A 25678-nucleotide genomic window follows, 5' to 3' on the forward strand; every position below is an offset into this window, starting at 1 on the left:
ATTCCCATGACCTTTTAGAAAGATAATCACTGGAACTTCCTGATCATCTAAAACTTCAGTAAAGCATTCTTAGGAACTGTGAACTTGGCTGTCTTCATTTGGAGTTAACCAAAAGCCAATCAGCTGGGCACACCTGGGAGGTGTTTATCTTGGTTGGATTATTTTAAGTGGAATCCACTCTTATCTGGATTATTTGAGGTCGGAAGACTCATTCAAATTCTGGACAAGGAAGGCAGAAGCTTCTGCCTTTAACCTGCTTGCCCTCATTCTCAAGGGCAAATTCATCTCTCCTGTTCCTTTGGAGAACACACTGACTAAGACAAGGACATTTTAGAAAGTCTTGGGCTCCTCTGGATTTCAGAGTGCTCTGTCATGCACCCCACTCCACTAAAGAGGTACAGTATTTCCAGCATAGTTAACTGTGTGGTGTCTAGCAGCCCCGTCAGTGTCTAGGCTAATAAATAAACCTAAAGTTTATATCCCTGACTGCTAAAGCCAGCTGTGCCCTTGGACTCGGGTGTACTGGTAACTGCACATTTCCCTTCTCAGGCCTAATCATGGCTCTCTGGCACAGCTCTCGCTGCTGCCCTGGCTTCATTGGCCACTTGGCCCTTACTCTTCACCAAATTTTTACTCTGGCAACACAGGTTTCCTATTTCAACTTTAAATCTTAGCAAACTGAAAGGGATGTGGAGAAGGGGAATACACTCAAGGGGTAAAAGAACTAATTCATGTCTGTCAGGGCCAAAGAAAGTGCCAGTTCCCCAAACTCCAGAAGGCACTCCCGATAACCAGAAATGAGCTTAACCTGGTGGCTGGATAAAAGCCAGCATTCCTCAGGAACTCATGAAGCTGGTTCCCCTCTACCAAAGGAGTCATGTCCCTTATCACCAGCAAAAGGGACTAATGGATCTCCAATTAACACATACCTCTGGCCCCTGGCAGCATAACCAAGGTCCATGCTAGCCTCCAGACTCCCCCAGTCCCTGCTCTCATCTCAGTGCTCCTGTGCCAGGCTCCTTCCCTCCCCTTCTCACAAACCTGGCTGTTGGCACTGTTCTAGGCCCCTGCTCCACTACCCTCACTATGCTTTCTGATTCTCTTCCTTCAGCTATTTTGCCCTTTCTTGCAGATAGCACTTGTCAAATATAGTCAGAAGGCCGTGTACTGTCTATTTCTTTCTCTCCCTGCTTGAACTCTTCCAGATGCCTCTGGATATTCTATCTTACACACAATAAAGGCTTCCCATACCATGGAGCAGTCATACCATTCATGCATACAACATCAAGGGATAAAAAAAAATCAACCTTGAGAAGAGAGAACTCACAAACCGCCTTCACGTGTTATATACAGTAGTGTAGCTGCTAATGGGATTCCCAGCTTCAGATCCGGCTCCAGGAGAGAGGAAGTACTATGACAATGATGAGGAGTCCCGTCTTGGACAAAGACTAATGGCAAAGCTGGGAAGTCCCTCAGGATATTGTCCGTGCTGTTAGTCACCAATGTAACCAGGGAAGGATATGGAAACATGACTCCGGGCAGCGGCTTTTCCCGAGGGAAGAGAGGAAGGAAGCAGGGACATCCTCAGTGGTGATGTTTACCAGCATGCTGCTCTGCAAGGAGCACCAAGGTAAACCCCCAACTGTCCATCTCAGTTCAGGGCTCCGCTCCTGAGCTGTTTCTACACTACGACTCGCTCTTCACATTTTCGCAAGACTGGGAGATGTAAAGATGTGTAGCGGCTGCATGTCCAGACGTAAAGATCCCCCCAAAAAGAAGCATTTAAAGAGATGTAGCCAAAACAAACACAAAACACAATAAATAGCCTGGCCTGGGAACTGAGAGCTGTGGCTTCAGCTCAGCTCCCTCCCTTGCTTCGGCACAGCTGCTGGAGATTCTTTTGGCATGGGCCTGGGAATGGCTAAGCAGGTTATCAAAAGGGAGCCACAAAGCAAACCTTCTAAAGATGGTACTCAGGCATCTCAGGGCAAACTAAGATGTTTGATGCAGATACTGGAGAAAGGGAAGAAGGGAAATAAAGGGGGAGAGAGGAGAGAACAGGGAGGGCTAAGGAGGAAGGGAGAGGAAGGAAGGGCCACTAGCCCGGATTCCTCAGTAAAGCAGTAAATATTTAAACAAGGCCGCTTCCCTTTGTCTTCCTGAAGCTCCAGCCATCTGTTATTCCTCTTTTCCTTTGGCTCCTTTTGAGAAATGAGTGTTTTCAAAGCAAACATATCATGGGCTACATGGCAACAAAAACCATAAGACAAATTACGGATGCTGTAGTAGGCGCCTGCTCTGTTGCACCCTGGGTGCTGTGGGCAGATAATGTGAACAACTTCTGCTGCCTCGGAGGGAGGCTTGGAGATGGGGTCCTCTCAGTTCAGATCAGAAACTCAGCTTCCTTTCCTTTAGAGAGGCACCGAAAGCTTCAGAACAGAACCAAACCAAACCAAACCAGTTAGGGCTTGCTTGCCTCCTGCAGCCCCTGCTCTGTTTGCCTTAGCATAGACTCCCTGCAAATAAGAGGAAGGGTGGGCCTTTACTCTGTTCGCCTTTTATCTGCGGATTCTCACAAGGCAGACATTCCATTGTGCTGAGCAAAGAGGCTGCTGGAAACCGAGGCCAGCCTCCAGGGGCCCGGTGCCCCTCAGCCGCCTTCCCTCCTCCCTCTCCCCTCCTTCCTCTCCCCTAAGGCTTCTCTCGCTCCTCCGTCTCTTACATTGAGCCCCGTCATTTTCTCTCAGGTCCATAAGAACTTGCAGACCCGCAGCCTCTAAGGCTCAGAAGAGAAATTCTAATGAAGCAATTAAACTGGCAGCTGGAGGTCACTTTAATACTTAGCCTTCCGGAAGGGACAGCGTGATGAAGCCACTTTCCCTTCTGAACACACAGAGCCACCCCCCAGCCAGCAGGTCCCACTGCTGCCTAACCTGAACCGCTCCTGGTGTATCATTCCCCAAAACCAGAGCAGAGTTAAAGCTAGGCTGGAAACTGGGTAACAGAAAACACAGAGAAGTTATCAAATTTGTTGAAATCCATCTCCTGGTGTACCTTGCAGGTCAGCTCTGTGTGGTACCCTCAACATTTTAATAGAAGCTTTCATAAATAAATTGGTTTCCCTTCATTTTCATTATAGTGGGATGAAATTCTAGAAAATCCGCCTGAGCCATGTTTTCTAAGCTCGCAGGCCCCTTAGAATAATGAGGTTCTACATCAATAAGAGTGCCGCACAATCCCACAGGTGCCCTCTGCAAATCTTAAAAGGCACCGATCCCAGCAGGAGGACAGATGGCAAGGACTCACTCGCTCATTATTCACCATGGGTCTAGCAGGGATTCAGGCCTCACGTTGCTGCCTTTGGGTGCAGCCCGCTGTGGGTTATGTGAAAGGAGACTGGCTGTGTTTATCACGTTGTTACATGATAGTGAGTGGTACATCCAGTGATAAACACCTGACAGAAACCGCTAAAGGAAGGAAACGTTTAACTAGGCTGATGGCTGTATTTTTAATTTTAAATGTGTTTCCTCTGCATGCTGAAGTTTGGCTTTCATTCCCAGGGCTCCAGCTTGGGGCTATCTGCGGGCTCACCCTACCTTCTAGATGAGCCGCCCTCTGTGTCACAGAAGAGAAAGGCGAGACTACCACTGAAGCCCGGATGTACTTGCATTCATTCCCCAGACTGACCTGAGAGGCCCTGTGAGTCAGACTGGGACATAAAGCTGTCCTTACTCCATTGCAGCCACCCTTTCCCTCTTTCTGCTCACAAATGCAAGTTCAAGCTGGATGCTCTTCCCTAGCTTTCCAGGTTCCCAGAGACCTTAGTAAGCCAAGATCCTCAGGTCATTCAGAGAGAGAGGCCATACTCAACACCAAGGACCTAGCGGGTGATACATGCACTCAGCACCTAACAATGAATGAATGTATGTATGAATGAGTGAATGAATGAATGAATGAATGAGCTAACCTATCAACCAGCCAATCAATCTAGACTTCCTCACTTATAACCAAGGACGTTTTCCGTTCCATATTTAAATTTCTACCATTTTTTTCATTGATAATTCAAGTCCAGGTTCACCAGAAATAGAAGTCAATTTTTTATATTTTATCAAAATACTTATTCTTTCTTCAGGGATTATGATACGGGCTTTTTTTGAGTACCTGGCCTGCTAGTAATGTGTACTGCACCTTGACCCAGACCCTCTTTGTCTCTTTCTTAAGGATGACACTAAAATAATTTGTATTCTGTTCTGACTTCAGCATTCTGTATTTTTATTAACTATGATTGTTGATATTTCCATTATCACCATCGTAATTACTACAGGTTTTTGTTTTGTTTTTTTTTTTTTTGTTTTGGTTTTTTTTTTTTTTTTACAAAAACAGGATGACATTTAAGCACAGTTTATCATGGTATTGATGGTACATTTGAGGTCTACTAAAAACGCCCTGAATATAATCATTATTAAAAGTATCATTGGTTGCTGTTATTTTTCCCCTTGCTAATGCTCTAAGTAACAGGAACAAGAAATTGCCTTTGGTGTCTCCACCATGAATGACTGGCTTTGTATGAGCTTCAGCTACGGAGAGTCTTGTGTAAGATACTGGACTTCGGGGTGCACTTCCTATCCAGTGTCCATCTGGCCATAAAGATGGATGGCTGGGGTTTCAATGCTGGCCTTCACGAAACCCTGGATAACGAACTGTATCTCAGAGCCAAGCATTCAGCATAACCAGAGCATTGCCCTACCTGGTTCCAGACCTCTGCAGACTTCCTGATCCCATAATTCAGTGTACTTGGCCGCTGTGTGAAGCAGATCTCTTTTCCTGTTTACCTGTATGCCTTTTTCATGCTTAATTACATTGCTCTGAAGGTGATTTCTAAATCATATATGAAAAGATGGCTTAACTTATACAAAGCTGTGCCCTGAACAGCATAAATGTATTAGTTAGAAAAAATAGGTCATGTGTTCTAATTTCTCATTCTAAAAATGTACAATTATAAAGGCCATCTGGGTCACTGCTAATTAATTTTGTGTTGCGACAGGACACCTGACAGGGACAGATGAAGGCAGGGAGAGAGGGAGGGAGGGAGGGAGGGAGGGAAGAAGGGGGGAGAGAGGGACTACCCTGGCCAATGATGTCACAGTGACTTCAGTTCATCATGACAGAAAGGCATGGTGATGGAGGGCTCCAGCTCTGGTGGTCAGAGCATGTGAGCTGGAAAATTCATGGAGCATAAACTAGAAAACAACAAAGTGTACCATTCATATGGATGCTCCTACTTCCACTAGCCTATCCCATTGCCCAAGGGCTCCAACAGCCCTCCAAACTGTACTGCAATCTAGAAACCCAGTGCTAAAATTATCAGCCTTTGGGCGATACCTCAGATTCAAACCATAACGCTATGTATCAAGTCTGTATCGATAACACAACTATTACTGTGGCGTTTACAATGGCTGCTCTTTTCTCACTCACATCTCATCCTTATGGGATATATGTGGTCTCTCTGTGCCCAATCTCTCTGCTTCTTCTCCTGTGACCCTGGTAATCTCCTTAGCTCCTGTCCTCTGAGCTTTCCTTTGCCCCTTGAATGATGGCATGACCCTTAAGAATTTACCTGTTTCTTCTGTATGTGACCACACTTACTCCCATGACTTCAAGAACCACCCAAGTAGAAATATATATACAATTACATTCATATCTCTAACTAAGACCCCCCCACCTTGAACAATGAACTCAAACTCTAAACTCTATACATAGGGCAGCCATTACACACAAAAGTTTCCTGTTGAACCCATAAAGCTTAACTCTTTACTCGGTCAATGGCATTGCTAGTCACCTGTTCTTTAAACAAATAGTTTTCACCCCAATCTCTTTTACCGACCCATCTTCCATCATGTAATCAGCCCATGGGTCTTTCATTTTGTCACCATAACAGGCCTCTAGTATAAACGGTCCCTTCTTTCCATTCCTAAGACAATTGCCCAGAGTAAGACTCTACCACGCAAGCATTTCCCATTGATACTCAATGGTCTTTATTGACTCCTTTTCTTTGCCAACTCATTCCTTACAATGCTCATTGTAAAATATAGCCCTGAATAAGTTATTCCTGTTATGTGGAAAAATGTATCTGGACTGAATCTAACCAAAGATTATTTCATTTTTTTTCTTTTTAATTAAGGCATGGAAGAACATTCAACCTGGATGGCTTTTGTTGGCTTTGATCTCCATGCTTCTTAACTGTCTGCACCCTAGGCACAAATCTTGCCTTTTCTGTTCCAAAGTCTTTATGCTATTTTCCCATCTACCCTTCTCTGGCAGTCTCCATCACCTCTTGACTCACTGTGTGCTCTCTGTCATTTACATGTCACTCCAGTGTGTAAGCTTTTCCAGCTTCCAGGACCAAATGAGTCACTCCCTGCTGCTTTTCTGTGATTACTATGGCAGTGTGCTGAGCCCTGGGCACACTAAGACAGAATTCCATTAGACATATTCATAAATGTCGAAGGAGTTTGAGGCCCAGTATCAGAGAACGAGGAGCCTTCCAGCTAGCTCCTAAGCCCTTTGACTCTCCTAATATTTCACGCTGCGTCTTCTCTGCTCATTGGACATCTTTGTCTGAAATCACATGACCCATCCTTAACAGAAGCATGGTGTAGGTGACAGTGGAAAGCTTCTCTTTGTCAGCAGGCACATTGTCCACATTTTCTCAAATAACCCAGTGTCACAGGTATCATAGGCCCCCATATTAAATTATTCCAGCTAATGAGACTAAAACTGAATGCTGAACTCTTCTCAAGAAGCACAGCTAGTGATGACCATGTCTGGGCTAGATAGACCCCGGTTATCCTACCAGAAAGCCAGGTCTCTGGGCCACTGCACTCCAGTGACTCTCAGTGTTGGTGCAGTTCTCTCTTTACATTGTAGTTTGCCACGTCCTTCAGGGTATCTGTTTCTAAGCATTCTTCTGCGCACTGCCTAGGCTACTCCAGCTGTTCATGATGACATGATCAGATGACCACATGTTGTATGGTGTATGTTTTGATGTATCTGCCACCCTGAATCCCTCCCAGAACCTGTCTGCTAATTTAATTGTGCACCTCCATCCTTGGATGGGATCCTGTTTGAGGTTTCGCTTCCTCTTGCCCATTCTCTCCTGCTATGGTTGGTTAAGCCAAGCCCTGCTGTACATGGAGATATGTTAGTAGTTAACACAAACTTTTGTCTGTGTATTTGTCCCCAAGGTTCATGGAAAAAGCATTTCATGAGCACAGGAAGGAAAAACACACCCCAATTGGGTGTGTCTCTAATCTGGGTTTTGAGCTGATCATACTCTGTATGTTGAGCTCTAGGGATCATGGACTATACCTAGGGGGCATTCTATCTCCAGTTGTCTGCACTGTGGGTGCGGCGGAAAGAGGAAGTCGAGAAGTGGTTGTTGTCCCTGCCTGTAGATGCACAGTAAGCTTCCAGCCAATTCAAACTTCTATCTAAGACACTTATTTGAATCAGTATTTATTTATGTTTTGCTTGTAAAGAAAATTTGCAAGCCTATAGGGTTTCCTTCTTTAGGCAGAACATATAATTCCATCTGCTTTTTGTTTGCTTGCTTTCTTCTGATTACTGCTGTAGAAAGTCAGCATTTAGTCTACAAGATTCTGAAAGACAGTCTTTCCACACCTCACCCCCTTGTTTTATGTTTTTCTTAAGTAAATATGCCTTTCTATTTATTCTACTTGTAAATTTAGGTAATTTTTATTAAGTTAATTATTTACGTGATTTCAGAAGCCCGAGACATTAGCCCTCTAAATACTGCTGCTATTCTCTCTTTCTCCTAGGATTCTTGTCTACGCACCTCTAACATGTCTAAGTCCCTCTTCTGTATTTTAGTCTTTCCTTCGCCCATGCCTTCTTCATGTTCATTATTCTGACTTATCTTCCAGATCATTGTTTCTTGATTCATCTTACTCTAATTTACCCAAGCATCCTTATTCAGGAGCAGGAGTGTCAGTTTAGATGATACTGTGGGGATTTTTTTTTTTTTGTGTGTGTGTGTGTATGTTTTGTCTATTTGGTTTTTTTTAAAGATTTATTTATTTATTATGTATACAGTATTCTCAGTACACTGCCTGAAGGCCAGAAGAGGGCACAGATCTCACTACAGATGGTAGTGAGCCACCATGTGGTTCCTGGGAACTGAACTCAGGACCTTTGGAAGAGCAGGTGGTGCTCTTAACCACTGAGTCATCTCTCCAGCCCCTGTCTATTTATTTTTTATTAAAAAAATTCAGTTGCCTCTTTTTAATGGTTGTAATGTGACTTTCATAGTTTGCAGTTCTTTACTGAAATATTTTAGTTTGATTTTTATCTTCATTTATTTTAGTAATCACGTGTCCAGTGATCTCAGTATTGGGCATGGAAGCAGGTTTGTTTCTGTTGCCTGCCGTTCTGCTGTGTCTCATCTTTGTAACAGCATCTCGTCAAGTACATGCCTTCAACAGGCTGCTGGCTACTGCACATGCAAGCATACAGGAGATCTGCGATGGTTCTCTCTCCCCTTAAAGGAGACTTTAGATTGCTTCTCCCAGTGTCCATGCGTGAACATATAATCAATACAAGATTTGCTTTCTCTTATCTTGAACTTTGTGGGAACCACTCAGATGCCTTGACGATGGGAAGCAGTCACTGTAGAGCCTATTGTACCTTTATTTTACTTGGGATATAATTTTTCTTCCAGGGCCTGTACCTAGCTGGGTTCTGAACTCACTGTCATCTTTGCTCCCAAAGCCCCAGAAGTACTGCTGACCTTTTCTGAATGGTCAAAACCATTATGGGCAAAGACTGTTCCAAATACTGTGTTCATATTTCACATATTGAATGAGACATTGCTACAATGAAAAAGTTGTTTTAGATGTCTTCATTTTCAATACTCTTTTTCAAGAGAGTTGGTCTGAGTTGGCATTAAGGAGAATGGATTTTCTATATATACCACCTTTCCCACTTGGACCCTGAAAGCTTATTCAGGGGGTATGCATACAGTCATGAGTCAAATAAACTTGTTCTAATGATCCAAACTTGTAAAATAATACTTAAAATGCACATCATAAGACTTGATGATTTTGAAACATGGAAAAACTTTTTGAATTTTATTGAGTCAAATTCAAAAGAAGCTAGCCAGTTGGAGTGTGTGTAAGGAATTTACAGGAAGCTAAAATAGGAAGATCCATTAACCAAGAAAGCCTGGTTTATATTAGAATGAAATGCCTATAAACAAGTAGAACATGGAAATTTTTTTCTGGAAAAATCAGTAACCAAAACTGTTTTAATTGAAAAGATAAAACTTCAATCATTCTTATAGTAAGTTCAAAGTATTCATTTTAAGTCAGGAAGCTTTAGGTGCTGGTAACTGTAACAACTCCTTATCATCAAACCCACCAACAGTTGCATCTCTTTCTGTACCCTAATCTCCCAGCCTGTTTGGTCCTATCAGAGTATTGATTTGTTTAAGTAGCAAAATGAAAAATTCACACACACACACACACACACACACACACACACACACACACACAGAGTCCCTTCTTCCTTTCCCTGGATAATGGACTGAGACAGGTTATTGAAGTTATTTCTTGATATGAAGCCAAAACCCAGAAATGCTAGAGCAGGGATGGAGATGCTGACCAAACCTCTATATCATCCGCCCCACCACATGAAAAAAAAAAAAAAAACAAACAGACAAACAAACAGAAATATAATGTGCGTATGTTTAAAGATGCTCGGAATTGGCTCATCTACGGCCCTACCCTGAAAATACCCATAACTAATAAGTACACTCTCAAAATTTGCTCACATTGCAAAAGGTAACAATGTTTGCAGTTTGTGCCTCTTACCATAATACACGAATCTGTGGCTTCAAGGTCGAAGTCAGTGATGTTCAGGAGAACACGGTGATGTTTTCCAACTTGGATGATCCAAGAGCACTGAGTGTTAGCTCTGTAGCTATTGGGGTAATTTGGAGAGTGAATCTCTCCACTGGGAGCCTGGAAAATCCCACCACAACCTGCAAGTAGGAAACCCAATTCAGCCATGAGAGGACTCCGTGTTATAAAAACTGCAAGTCATCTGGTTCTCTGCACAGATGATCAGAATCCTACCTGGTTAGACTACTGCATCGGTTCTATGCTAAAACTTTAAAGAACCAAATATCCATATTAATTCATTCATTTCAAATTAGATAAGGGAACATGGATAATATGAGTAAAATGTTTTAAATACTATAAATACTGATGCCTAAAGTCAATTAAAATTATAATGTGGACTGAGGGTATAATTCAGTGGGTAGACTGTTTGCCTATAACATGCACGAGAACCTGGGTTCAAATTCCAGCACTGCATAAACTGTGCATAGCCATGAATCCTGCAATCCCAGTATTCCAGAAGTGGAGACAGGACACTCAGACGTTCAAATTTATCTGTTACTATATCGAAAGTTTGACGTCAGCATGGTTTAAATATGGTCATGTCTCAAAAAAATAACAGCAAAAATAAATAAGATGAATTCATGCTTTCACTGACCAAAAATGTCCCTTTGTTGTTCCCTAAAACAGTACATACTCTAAGAATCATCCCTGCCTTTGAAGTGTTAGATGGTCCAGTAAAATAGAACATTGCAAATTACTTAATGTCTGTCTTTGAAATTGTTCATATTCCAGATAGAATACATGGCTTAAGTTGTGTTTAATTCTTATAATGTTATCAAATATCTGTTAATGGAAAGTCTATCAGCATAAGCCATTGTTCCTTGAATTTATGATAATATAAACAAATGACAGAAAATTTCACCACTGTTTTTTTGGCAGTGGCACTAATCTTAATGTTCTACCTATAAATTGATAGGCGATTTACTTTAAGAGAGAATTCATATAGCTCCATACTTCCTTGGTGGAAAGGAAGTGGCCTAATGTGGGCTCTTGTCATATGTCTGCACTACCATATAGCAGCAGTACCTTGGGCAAGCCACTGGGCTCTCTATCATCCTGGGCGCTCACTATCATACAGCAACGGTACCTTGGGCAAGCCACTGGACTCTCTGAACTTCCTTCCCCGTCCCTGCTTGTAAGATGAGGATACACAATAGACTTCCCTCACAGTGTAAGTTGTAAAGATGAAAAGAAATAGACCTCATTATCTAGAAAACTGCCTGGGATATAGCAACCATGCTATGAGCATCACTAACCTCAGCAATCATGTGAATGTCTGGTAAAAAAAAAATGATACAATGTGTAACTTAAAAAATCTGAACAAGCAACTTCTTTTGACAACCTAAGATCTTGGGCAGAAAATCCCTATTGCAACACTCACTTTTGGATTGACAAATCTAACGCTTACTTCTTTTGACCTTTGCTAAGAATTCAGTCTACTCTATGGCACGACGTAACTGGACACTTAACTGATGTTGAGATTTGGCCTTGGGAAAAGGAACTAGTCATGTGTGCAGCAAGCAACCACCATGATTCTACTTCTACGTGGACTGGCCTATTTATGTCCTTAAAGAGGCAAACCCCATGGTGACTTCTAAGGAAGACCATTTGCCAAAGCAACACTGGCTAGTTGAGGAGTTACAAAGTTATCAGTAAAGTAACAGTAAAGTGAGTTAAAGTAACTCACGCCTTCTTCCAATAACTGTGTGAAATTCAGCTAGGCTTTGGCTCCAAGAGCAGCAGGATATCCCCATATATGTTCACTTACCTCCAGGGACTGCCTGCCATGAGGCATTGAAACCTCTCCCATTTAAGCTGCTGTCAGTCTTAAATCGGATTGCTAGTTCATTTCCAGTGCTGGAGATCCGCATGGGATTCGCTGATGGTGTTCGCGAACACAGCTGAGCTATTCTTGGAGCGTGAAAGTCGGGGCCTGCATAGATCTATCGAGGGGTAGAAAAGGACTTTACTTAAAAAGACACACTTAGGCATTTCACTTCTTCTGGAGTTTTTTTTTTTCAACCAGTTCTTAGAATCTATTATGATTAGAGATTGTACTCAGTCTCCCTGGGTGAGATGAACTATAAATTTGAACTGAATATTTATGGGCACTCCCTCTGCCTTATGAACAAAAAATTTTAATAATCCACAAGATATCTATTTGCTTCATCAGATATAATAGTGAATTCAGAACACAGAGATTATTCCAGAATCCCCCTATCTTTTGTTTCCTTCTTTTTTTATATATCTGAGGGTTGCTGCTTTCTCTGGCAGAGACATTGCACGTAATACAGTATAAAGACAGACTTTCTAAATCTTGTACATCTCAGGAGGAAGATGTTCTTACTTATGAACACTGAGTTCACGGAAGGCTTTTGATTTCCTAGTTACATTTTTAGGAAATTTCATCTACCCTGAAAATGGAATGTTTGATAAGATTTGGAATGAAACATAAGAGGATTGCTTCTTCAGAGGGAGTTGAAATGGAACCAGCAGAAGTGTATTCTGGGCATTGCAGGAGTGGTAGGCATCTTCCCATGCCTGCTCTGAAGACCGTGGCCAGGATTTCCCACTGCCCACGTAGAAACCCTTTAGGTCTGTCCCACATGACTGCAGCCCTCTCAGGCCCCTCCAAGTTTGCCTGACTATATGTCTGACTGGAATTCCTCAACTCAGTGGCACACTCTGCCAGAAAGGGTTTTATTTCCCTGCCCTACCTCCAGGAGAATTCACCTGCTGGACACAGCTTATTTAAACTGTGCATGGGACTGGGGGTGAGGGAACGAAATGACTTAGAGAAGACCCTACTCCCATCTTCAAGGTCTTCTTGGAGTTGCTTTGCAGAAGACAGACTACTTCGGGGGACAGTTTTCAAGTATATTGATGTCTAAGCCTGCACAGCATCCAGGGCCAAAATCCAGAAGGCATCTCTGGGTGAAACCTCACTGGGCAGCAACCCCTCTCACCACTCCAGGCCTGGACTCTTTCCTTCTGCTCCTGCACAATGCCCTCCCTTCCCTGCTTACCCGCAAGCCCTCAGCTGACTGATAGGGAATTCACTCAAGAGTTCCCTGGGGAGAGAGTGAGAACAAGAAACCTACTTTGGAGGAGGAGTATATGACTTGAATCTATAATGATTTCTTTGTTTGATTATCTCCCTCCCACATCCCCCAACCCCCAGTCAGGCAGGAACTGCTAAAGAAAAAGAAACCGCTGTTTCCCAGAGGGCTGAGCATCAGCACAGTAATTGCAAAGGAACGAAGCAAAGCGGGTGACTGCTCTGGGCTTATTTTCATGAGGAGGAACTGATGTTTGCTGTTTGCAAGGCCCTGAGAGTTCCATGCAAAGCCTGGCTTCAGGAAGGGCCTCTGAGGTTGTCTCTCACACACACATTCCTACTCTCAGGAGCACAGCAATGAGCACACATCCTCAGAGAACACCGCGCTGGCGCTAAGTGCTGACAAGCCAGCAAAATAATCTTTGTTTTCCCTGGTCCTGCATCCCCTTGAGACCACAAACATAATGGGTACGAGTTGGCTCTGCCTAGAAGCCTCCAATAGAATAAACACCGCCGCTTCAGACATTCTTTGCTTCCCCTGGCTCTGGGCTCAGCTCACAGATGACCACTGCCGAGAGGCCCTGACTGTGCAAACTGCCCGCACCAAGCAATTGTCTTGTTTTATTGTACCAGGGTGGGGATTTCCTCTCCTGGATGCCAATCCAGGCTCTCCACAGAGCTTTCTTGGAGACTGAAACAAAATCAGCCTGGGATTTCCTTAACCAAATCAACAGAATGGCGATTTTTGGTTCCCATAAATAAAACATGGTCAAAGTGGGAAAGGATGGAAAGAATTCCAGGGTATGGCTCATTCCACTCCTGCTTGTGACTAACGCTGTGGGGGAAGAAATGGCATGCTGCTCAGAGATTAACGTGTGTTTTTTAGCAAATGCCCGGGATGGAGAGTATTTCAAAGCCCGAAATTTTAGTCTGTTTTGAAGATTGCTTTCTGCTCTGTTAGCTCCATTTATTTTGAAGATCAAGTCAGCATTCCAGGGCTATGAGTAGCCCTACGGCTGTTGCTTTGTAAAACTGACCACTTTATGAACAGCGATCCTGTAAGGGAAGAGACGGCTCCCCATAGAATTTAATGGACCCCAGAAAGTCCAGTGTCTAATGACAGTAAGTCCTACTTGGCTGTGCACAGCAGGATAGGAAACATGTTTGAGCTGGCATAGGACACCTACCCCCAGCAGTGCTGCTTGCTGACTGGAGTCACTCATTTTTGTCTCTATGCTCTTGAGACTGCTCACAAGAGAACACCCTCCACCCCTGTCTCGGTACATGTAATAGGTGTGACAAGACCCAAAGCACAATGAATCCATTTACATTCTGCCAAGTGAGCACCAATCACACGTACTCTGGAATACAAAAATGAAGGGCTTGGAACCTGGAACAGTGTACGGTGCTACAGAGAATCAGCTGCCAGCCCTCTGTAAGTGTTAAGGGTTTTATGTAATCAAGTAGTATTTTTGTTGGTAGAGAAACAACTTCAGCATCCCACGGGTCTTTCTTCCAGCTACAAGGGCAAATTCCCAGAGGTGCCTCATTCTCTCCTAAACACCATTGCTCCAGTAATACAGAGGCGTGACATAGTAGCAGTACTGCCGCAGAGAAGGGTATGGATTTGACCCAAGGCCTCCCAGTTTGGGCTTTGACTCCTTTTCTCTTATCACTGTCTGTACCTACCACTAGGGCTTGAGAACCCCAACTTATCAAATAACTTTAAAGGGTCCAAGTTTTCCTATAAAGGCCTTTCTACTATTTTCAATCTTCGCCCTATTTCATTTTATCTGGGCTTGCATAGTGGCAACTAGATTCATTTCAGAGGCCGTTCATTTGCAGAGGAGAGAACTCCCTAGAGGAAACCACATCAAGATTGGCATATGGCAAACATCAGTTGGCAGAAAGAGCCTTGAAACTCTTCCTCTCTTGGCTGTACAGAAGAGCACACCCAAGTAAAGCCCAAGCTACACGAGTGTGGGAGAGGCTTGAGCTGTGTATCTGACCTATGACGGTGACGAGTGCTGGGGCCGGCTATTGTCAAGGGCGTGCTTTTCTCTCGACTCACTGGCTCACTCTCATTGCCGTTTCTTAATAACTCTCTCTATTTCTTTTCATAACCTTGTATCCCTACTTCTTTGCCCTGGGACACATGAAACTGGAAACTTTGACTGGTGCCATCCATGCCTTTAACAGCCCCCATCCAGGTGGTCACAAAAAAGGCCATGAACTTGAGACTCGACTTTGACAACTGTAATATGTGAACAGAATCTTCCTCTTTGTTTTTCCCCACGGGACTATTCACATCCCATTGTGGATGCGGTCGTGTACAATCACTGTGACCCAAATGTATCTCCTTATCACGAGTCAGAGTCGTGGACGCTTTTGCTCATTCATAAACATTGGGTGCTTACTCTTTGCTGGGCGTTTGGTGCTATGAATGCAGGGGAAAGGATGGAAACAAACCAAATATCCAGCCTCGTGGGGCTACATGTTATTAGCTGTAGAATGGTGTGAAATAGTCCCCACGGCAGAGGTGATGGGGAGTTTGCGTGTGCCTAGAAGCTATTCAATTGGTTGATACTTCCAAGTTGATTAGTATAAACTTTAAGACCCCAAACTCTCAAAGGTTGTCTTAATTTTCTGAGATAAACTCTTGAAGTAGCATCGGAAAGTCCTTATCTACAAAGGCCTTTTTTTGTAGATAACACCCTAAGTGACTTTTAAAATACCCCCTGTAGCTGCTGCAGCTGTACCTCCAGCAGAACAGCAGCCAGAAGCGCAGGCAGCAGCTGCAGCTGTGAAGGCAGCGGTGGCACACGTGGTCAGTACACTGGGCCCATCTTCCCACTGACTTCCGAATGCAGGGTGTTTCCTCTAAGAGGGATTCCTCGCTCCCCTCAGACCAGAGATAGAAGTGTGGGCTGCTAATGGGCCCAAGCACAGTCTTTATCTACAGGCAGCAGAGACAGGGACAAGTGAATCAGCTTCCTGTGCTTCCCTAAAAGGGGCCAAACCCAAGCAGTCCTCTATGACTCTTCTCCTCATTGGCTCTCCTTCCCCAGTTTTATGCTTACATTGTTCCCCAAATGCTGCTGTCTGTCCTTACCTCCTAGTGAAGCGGCCCCAGCCACGGCCCCCATAACGATAGAAACTCAACTGGCATATTAATCCCATATGTCTGCTAACATTCTCCATAGAGAGGCGATACTTCTTAGAATGTCTAAGAATAGAACAGGGCTAGCCCCGGGAAAGAATGTGTGCGGGCTGCAGCTTATCCCAAGAGTGGTAATACAGGGAGGAACAACCCCACTCCTACCTCCAGGGTGTCAAAGTTGCAGCTTGCATGTTGTTCCACATCAAAATCATGGATGGTGAGCTGGATACTACTCCCTGGGGCTCCGCGGATGTTCCAGGTACACTCCTTGTTGTGGGGATAGTTGAGCGGGTACCCAGGGCTGCTGAAGGAACCTGCAACTCCAGACATCTCCCCACCACAGCCTGTCGGACACAAAAAACTCAGTTAATGCTACCTGGCAACAGTGGCCAGGACATAGTTAAGCCTGCTTCTAACTAAAGGTGACAGAAGACGTGCAATGCCTTGTATAGGAGAAAAGTTACAATAAAGTTTAATTTTCCCACCACAAAGCAGTAAAAGGAGCATGGGTGTAGTTAAGCAGTAGAACACATGCTTGGGATGTACACTGCCCTGGCTCCCCAGCGGAAAGGGCGAGAGACAGAAAATCATACTTATGAAAGTTACTCTTTTAAGATAGATGTATATTACTTTATTTCCATAATAATGCTGAGTTCTTATTCCCTCCACATCTAAATTTCCTTCATCAGCTTTAGGTGAAAAACCTAGGAGGAAGACAGCGGATTTTAGGAGCGGGCGAGGGGGGGGGGGGTCCTGAGTCTACTGCAGAATTTCAAATCTACAAAGGACCTGCTTCTAGCCAGGCCTGGTGGTGCCTGTCTACAGTCCCAGCAGGGGAAGTGGTGACAGGATCAGGAGGACAGGGTTAACCTCAGCTCCATAGCAAGTTTGAGCCCAGCCTGTAACATCTGAGATTGACTCAGGAAGAAGAGGGGGAGAAAGAAGGGAGGGAGGGAGATAGCCCTGATTCTGGCTCAAAGTTCCCAAAGTGCTAGCTAGCACCTTCTTTGCACACTTTGCTGCTACTTCCACTGGGACTTTTGTTCCAGACTTTAGATTTGTAGCTCAAGGCAATACCTTTCCTATGTCTTACAATGTTTCTCCTTTTATTTCTGGGGTTGAGGGATCCCATTTAAAAAAAAAAAGTTATTTAAAACTAAACATACTAATATTATTTTTAGATTGTGGAGAATGGTCTAAAAATCTTAGGAAATATTTTCCTGCTGTAAAATTACACTAAAAATATTCCTGAAGCTAAAACCAGCATAGTCTGTACAATTCTTCAGTACCATCTGCTCAACTCTAGGGGGCGCCATTCAGTCTATTTGCTCTAGAAATTGTCACTTCCTGAGCTTGGACACCACTGGGGCCTGTATTATGTTCAAACATAGAGCTTTTGCCCAAATTACAAGAGAGCGAGGCCATTCTGTTTACACGCTAGGGCTCTTAATAACCAATAAATAACTTAATAAATAATCCAACGAGGAAGCCCTTGGAGAGAAGGAGCTGGGAGCTCAGCTAGCACATCTCTGTATCTTTACTGAGGTTCTATCCATCACCAAATCGAATCCATTATTTTAAAATCACAGTTGACTCATCTGAGCCTCTGCATCACGTTTTCCCACTGTTTCCACTTGTTTTAGGTTTCCATGTAAATTCCATGTACATAACAGGATACTAACGCCCTGCCCCGTCCTGCGCACTGGGATGATGATATCAGACTCTAGACTCCAGTGAGGCTTTGAAAGCTGCAGCTACAGCCCTGTTGATCCGCAATTCAAGACCTATGATAAGCAAGATTTGCTTAATAATACGAGTAAAATATTATTTTTAAGTGTATCATTCTATGCTCCCATCAATAGTGAGTAAGGGTGTGTGTGCCTTTGGATAACAAAATTCTAATACTGTCAGTTTTATCCTATCAGGAAAAAATGTGGTTATGGAAGGTAAACGATAGAGACTGCGGATGCTGGAAAATTCTGTCAAATTCTGTGTTTTCTTCATGTTCTCATTACTTCTAATAAATCTGACTTCAAAGTTCATGTCAAATAGAAATTAAGATGTAAAATTTAGTAGTATTTATGATTGAAACCATAAATGTCTAGAAAATAAAGTCAATTCTGATAATTATGTTAGAATTGTGACTATATCTTTGTTGCTCTAAATTGAGACAAAAAAAGGCAAAATCATTTTCCAGTTTCCTGCCTTCACTTGCTGCTCACTTATTAAGGCATTTATCACTGGGTATTTGCCTGAGGGTAAGCATTGCTGCAGAAACCAGGCCCTTTTAATGTTGTTGTCCTTGAGTATATGCCTGAGGGCAAGCATTGCTGCAGAAACCAGGCACACTTAATGTCTTTTAAAAAACAAATCTATGCACATACATTTTTAGGACTATACACCATTAAACTATTATTGCTTTTTCTTCCATTCGCAAAGATTAGTTTCAACATTTTTATTTAAAAAAAACAAGCGAGTTGGGGTTTTTTTATACTTTATCGATTAGCTTTTCAAAGCAGCAGCGAAATCAAGGATCTGATCTCATCATCTCAGTGCGCAGGGACAGGTTGAGGTCGGGATATTAATACTCTGTTATGTACAAAGGAATTTATCAGAAAACCTGAAACAATTGGAAAACACAGTGGGAAAGTATGATCTAGCCAAAGCTTAGATGACTCAACTATGATTTTAAAACAATGGATTTGATTGGCTGATGGACGGAACATAATAACCATAAGCTCCTCTCGAAGGGCTTCCTCACTGGGTTGTTTATTTAATAAAATGGCTATCAAGACTCCTAACACGTAAGCAGAATGGCTTCACAGGCCCCAGTGCTGCCCAAGCTCAGGAGTGCCCGTTTCTAGAGGAAGTAGACTGGGAATGGGGCCCTCTAGAGTTTCTTATACTGTTTTGGTTTTGTGTTTTGTTGTTTATTATTTTGAAATAATAAAAATGTGGTCTCATTATGTACCTTTTGCTTGCCTGGAACTAACCATGTAGACCAGGCTGGTCTCATAAAGATTGTCTGCCTCTCTGAGTGCTGGGATCAAAGGTGTGCCCCACTACATCCGGCCCTTAAATGGCCTTAATACCAACAAGAGTGAATGCATGATCATGCCATAGTCTATTAGACTGGTGACTTTGGGTATGAGACTTAAAGTCACAGGAAGAAATTAGAAAGGGAATGCTGAAAATGAGAAGATTTATGACAACCAACGGTCACCTGGCAATAACATAAGAGGTGACTCTAGACTACCAATGCCCTTTGTGTGGCTATGCTGAGTTTGTGGTTGAATAAATATCAAAATACAAAGAAAAATAGGGAGGTTTTAATAACTAGACATTCTTGATGAAAATAGATGAATGTTGACTTAGAGAAAGGATGCCAGGGATCTACATGGAGAATCTGACAAAAGGATAAAAATGTCAACCAATGAGAGAACAAGAACACGATAAATAAAAACTCTCCAGAGTTTCAAATTTAGTAGAACAGTCATGTGGCTCCTTGTACCCAGTTTGTCAAAGGCTTTCACAGAGACAATATTTGTAACTGTTTAATTAGCATGTTAGACGGAACACTTTCAGACACAGCCGCGTACAATGGGCTCGATGTGGGCTGTAACATTAGACAAAGTGGGCTTCAACTCTGACTGTGAAACTTCATGGATAAGTCATTTATTATCCCTAATCTTCAGATCAACTGCTTAAATATTAGTCCCTAACTCACAGAGTTATTACATAGGTTAATAAAGAAGCCAAAATAAGGCTTTTGGAAAATTGTCTTGAATAGGACAATTGCTCTGCTTTTGATTGGCCCACAGCAAGAGCTTACTAGACATGGGAACACAGTATAAAAAGCTTGGGGCTAGGATAGAATTATTGGCTAAAAATTTCGCTATCAGTAGAGAAAAGATACAAAACCTATTACTCATGAAGTTGTATGTTTTTAAAAACTGTTCATGTGTATTCGGTAGTGCAGTTTTCAAAAGGCTTTTAGTAAAAACTCATTATCTTGTTTGACATTCCTAACAACAACACGGGGTGGGCAAGGACGGCGTGCAAGGCTCACTTTAGAGGGGATCTGAGAGTCCAGGTCACTCAGGGAAAATTCTCTGCTCCCCCTCCCAGCTCTAGTTCTGTGCTGTCCATTAAGCCATTGACCACATCAGCCTGACAGCGCTGCAGAGCTGTGGTGACTCCGCTGGACACTACCCTCATGACTGCTCTGGCCTCTGACTGAACAAAGGATTTCCACAGCAACCTGGATAAAGGAAGCGGAGCAACATCTGTTTGTCGACTTTGAGACAAACTGACACTGTGGTGTGTCAACGTCACAGACAGCAGCTGGACTGGACCGCAGCAGCGCTGGGAAGTGACCAACAAGCTTTTCCAGGCTTAAGCAGCTGAGCTTTAGAAAACCTTTACCAGTGACTGATAATCCACTTGATTTTACTTCCCTCCAAATCCTGCCATTGGCTGAAAGGAAGCATTTACCTTATCAGCAGGAAACACACTGCTCTGAACAAGGGAGAGCTGAAAGCTGTTGCTGCGTCTATTTATTTTGATAGATTATTAGGTTTTTTCACAAAATAACTCACCCAATACTATTTTGTTTTGTCTAAAGCAAGCTATGGATTTTTAAATTGCAGCACAAAATTACAGTCAGGGTCTCCTAGGTGTATCCTATCTTTAAACCAATTATGCTCAGAAGCCCAGAGTTTCAGTCCATCCTCTTGTGCCCCAGAATCACTAGAATCTCCATCACCTCACTCACATCTGGTCTTTTCCTAACACCATAATCCAGAAGCCGATTTGTCAGGAGAGTGCTGGTACAGGACAAAAAGGGCCAAAACCCACGAATGCTGGTGGAAAAGGAACTGCGAAGCCGGCTCCCAGGGTACCCCCACACTCTATTCTCTACCTCCCGAGGGAAACCTGAGAAACCAGCAGTTGGTGGTACCAAGCCCGAGAACCAGAGGATAGTAAAAACAACAACTACAGTAAAAACAAATGCTAAACACACAAAAAATGAGAAATACAAAAATATTAAAAATGAGAAAAATACTCAACAGTATATTGATTTATAGCATAATAGTTTAAAATGCAAACTTTTGTTCTGTAATACCCTGAGATGGGCTCATCGGCCAGGTCAATTTACTCCTATTACACAAAAGGCCTCTTTGTGCCTCTGATGTACTTGGCTGTCTCATCTCTGGTGTGTTTGATTGAAGCTGATTTTATTTGAAGCATACAAGCACAAAAGCTTGAAGGCAAAGGATCAACAGAAGAGCCTTATTTAGTCTCTGGCTGGAATTTAAAAATGCACGGCTATGTCTGGTACAACAGAAATAATATTAAGAGAGTTCTGTGAGGGACAGAACTTTTAGTTCTCTTTAAAAGCAAGCAAGTTTAGCAACAGACGGAAAGGATAAGAAAGAAAGGCTGGAGAGGACTGCAGAAGACTAGGGAGTGGAGTTCCTCTATGGGCCAGGAGGTTCCATGGGAATTAGCAGCGAGAAGCTGGGCAATTAGGGAAGGTCCAAAGAGTGACATGGTAAACTCTTTCCTGGTTCTCTTGTTTTACTTCATTCCATAATCATTCTAGCTTACGCTGTCCTTCACACAAGTAAATGTTAACCACAATTATTCTCTAGAAAATTAATCTGCAAATTTTGAAGTTCAGGTCAATCCTGACAAATTTGGGAGACTGGCTTTGCCTGTGACTTCCAAGACAAGAAATGTGAGATTTTCCTAAGGACAATTAGAAAACAAGAAGACAGACAAGTAAACAGATGAAGTCACAGAACAGAACATCTTGGAGTAAGTAGAGTCATTTCCCAGATTCATGTCCTCTGGGAACCCAAGCATGTGACAGGCAGGTCTTTGCAACATTATTGCATCAAGAAGAGGTTACAGGATTAGGGTGGGGCTGAAATCTCACATGACTGATGGCCTTATGAGAAGAAAGACAGTGAACCCAGCACTGAGAAGAGGCACCCATACAAAGTTAGAGGCAGAAGTTGAGTTCATAGCTGCTCTAAGTCACAAAAACCAAGAATTTCCAGCCCACAACAGAAGTTTGGAAAGGAAGGAGCATTTTTACTTGGGGTACCTTTTAGTGGGATGGCCTTGCCAATACCTTGAATTTAGATCTTGGCTTCTAGAGTAAAGTAATAAATTCCTGTTGTCTTAAGGCACCTCCCCTGGGTACTTTATTACAAGAGCTTTATGAAGCTAATACATTTCATCTTTTTGCTCATAAACGAGACCACCAAACTCCCAGGCAGGCATGAGGCAGCAGCAGTCTGGGTGTCACATGGGAAGGAGGGTGATGCGTGAGTTCTCCTCCCTTATCTTGTACTGATCACTTCCTATTTATCTCCTTGGATACTAGATGATGCTTAGACAAGGATGAGGTTAGAAATGGAAAAGATCTACCATTGAGGAAGCCAGCAACAGACACTGGGTCCAGCACCACATTAGGGGGAAACAAGAAGTTAAAAAAATAATTTAAAAAAATCTAAAAGGTCATTAAGGGTTGGAAAATTTCATCTTCCTTGGGAACCTCACTCCTATCTCATATTTTCTAATAATGTATTTTGACTGATTTATATGTAATCTATTTTCAATATCTATAATCTATATCATATATAATATATACTTGGAGTGATTTTATACATTTTAATACTATAAACCGAAAAAACAAAACAAAATAATCCTTATCATGAAGAGTACAACTTGGACAAAAAAATCCCAGAAGTTTAAAATCAAGGCTGCCTATAGTTAAAAAATGACAGGACCCGCTACACAATGCATGGATATGCAGGATTAAGTCAACAACAACCTCTAACTATCTAGGGTGTCCTGGATCATCTTAGTACATCAGCAAAAGAAATAAATCCAGGCTGGTCATACTCTATATAAAATTTAATTTCCTGTACATAAAGGATAAACATCTTTCATTTGAATCCAAAGAAATATATCCAGTCTCATCAGCTTTTTGCTGTGATGAACTGCACCCTTTTCCTTTTAATCTACTTATTTCTATTTTGAATTTCTATTTAGATTTGAAATGTTTTCCCAGTAGAAATTCCACGCTTACAGTTCTCTGGGATAAATCAATCCATTAGTTATACTCATCCTATCAATCGTCTCGCACCTATCTTCTCTCTGACTCTCAGAGAGTTTTGAAATTATTTAAAAATTCTAAACAAAGTGCAGTATGACATATCTGCAAAGAAAACAAAATCAACGAAATAGAATAAATGTCTTCTAAAATAAGTCATACATCAGGCTAGTAACAGCTAATCCTAGGAACAAGCAAAGATGGAGGAATCATGCCTCATGCATTTGCAAGTCCAACGTTCACACTTCCATTTTATCAATATTCAAAAGCGCCAGTTTTTTAAGGTCATTATTTTAGACAACTTTTTCTAGGCAGAAGTTCAGGAAGCCTCCAGGGCTCCACATCACTCGCTTCTCTGTAATTCTGCTTTTCACTTTGCCCTCAGTTCCCGAGCCTTGCTTCACAGGGAGGTTGTGTCACACCAGAAAAAATGCACAAAATCAAGCAGCGCCATGTGGACGGTGATGATACAACCATGGACTTAGTCAAGTCAAGGAGAGGCCACTGCCTGACAGTGGACTGAAGTTCAACGCGGCTGTACCCTAAGAGGGAGACTTGGAAACAGACATGCAGAAGGGGAAAGGCTGTGAACAATGGCAGCAGAGATTGTGGTCACAGGAAAAGATGAGTCCAAGATTCTTTCCTGTTAGTCTTATATCCAGGACTGTAGCCAGTCAGCCAGCCAACCTAGTCCCCTCTCTAATGGGGAGGAAAACAACTAAGTTAGCAAAATCCTCCCACACTCCACACTCTCTGCTGAGCCAGTCCAGTCACTTCTGAAGACAGATACCTTGTCGCTCTCACTGCAACCTGACTCCTCCTTGTAGCTTTTTCTGCAACTAACCCTGGACAACAGACTGGCTAATCTTCCTGTGCTTTTTTTCCCTGATCAAACAACTCCATCAGTTGTGTGTGATGACTGCAACGGAGCATCAAGGGAATGAATCAGGGCAGGACTGAAGCAGAGCTCTGTGGTAGAACACATGCTTAGCAAGTTTCAGTGTGATTGATGCCCTGAAAGAAAAGACATTGTGTGCAAAGCTGTTTTGGACTAGTCCTAACATCAGCCTTTTTGGACTAGTCCTTTGCCTGACAATGCTAAGACCTCACCACAGAACTTCATATTTTATTGCTACTTGAACTGAAAGACAAGATGCTTAGTGTAATTTTGTGGGGAGCTCTGGAAACTAGAACATAAGTTGCATGGGAAAGATTCTATAAATTCTTTCAATATGCCTATTGTTATGGAATTTACTTATAGAATTAGCTACTGCAAGCTCTGAACTTGTTTATATTTTCACCGTGAAACTTGTGGGGGGAAATCGTTGACTTCAGACAGCAGGCAACTACTTAAAGCACAGATGCCAAACACTTCTTTGTACTGATGCCACAATCCTTGGACTTCTGAGGCTGAGCTACTTAATTTCTTCCATCATTTTCCTCTACAATATGAGACAATGTTGCTTCTTGCACAGAATTATTAGAAGGAGATATGAGATAATATCTTAAAGTACCTAGGACATTGAAATTACTATTTTTAAGAAAAAAACACCAAGAGTAATAGTAACTGAAATGCCAGTAAGGTTGGTGTACTAGGTACAATTTAATCATATTTTAACTCAATTTTCAAAGTAGTTTGTAATGTAATTAATAACTTAAGATAGATTTACTGGCCAGAGAAGTGCTCTACAGGTCAAGGGTTGCTGGCAACTAACATGGTGGAAAGAGAGAGCTGACTCCCATAAGGTGACCTCTGACCTCCACATGCATACTATGTGTGCACACTTACACACTACCCACATAAATAAATGGATACTATAAATAGGTAAAATGTTTAAAAATTCCTAAATATTGACTTAAAATTACTCTAGGTAGTTAAACCTACATTGCTTACTCTATATGATGAGAAGGAAAAAGCATTAGAAACAGTGTTTTTGTATCATTAATTACAAATATACAGAATATAAAATTCTACTAACTTCTACAGTACTATTTCTGTCCTATAGCAGAGACTCTTTCTATTTGGTGAGAGGAAAATGACTAGTGATAATTTCGCTGAGCTCACAGTGGTATTTGCATAAAAGTTATTGTTAGATATGTAATAATTAAGAAATATGAATAAAAATTAATGTTCCATACTGAACATAATGACTTGCATGTGTTATTTCGGTTATTTGTGTCTATTACAGTATTTGAAGTTGAAAAGAAATAACTTGAAATCTTTCGGAAAGAATGTGCAATTGCTATCAGGGATATTTGTTGCTAGGAAACCAGAATACAAATAGAATATTTGAGAAAACTCTCCCTTTGGCCCCAAATCAAGGAATACTCTAAATTGTGCAATATATGATTTTGGA

At 42.3% G+C, this 25678-nt stretch overlaps 1 protein-coding gene across 2 annotated transcripts in view; it reads right to left on the reverse strand.

Annotated features, from left to right (window-relative positions):
• Positions 1–25678, reverse strand: part of Cubn (cubilin) — a 203737-nt gene that overhangs the window by 94052 nt on the left and 84007 nt on the right. For both annotated transcript variants that reach the window (XM_041630831.1, XM_041630830.1), the window contains exons 29-31: positions 16358–16539; positions 11746–11920; positions 9888–10057 (exon numbers count right to left, since the gene is read on the reverse strand). In XM_041630831.1, coding sequence (XP_041486765.1) covers positions 9888–10057; positions 11746–11920; positions 16358–16539 — 527 coding nt within the window. The remainder of the gene's footprint in view (positions 1–9887; positions 10058–11745; positions 11921–16357; positions 16540–25678) is intronic.

Source organism: Microtus oregoni, unplaced genomic scaffold, assembly GCF_018167655.1.
Source record: "Microtus oregoni isolate MIOR12 unplaced genomic scaffold, Mior012 000035F_ref0000213, whole genome shotgun sequence".
NCBI lineage: Eukaryota > Metazoa > Chordata > Mammalia > Rodentia > Cricetidae > Microtus > Microtus oregoni.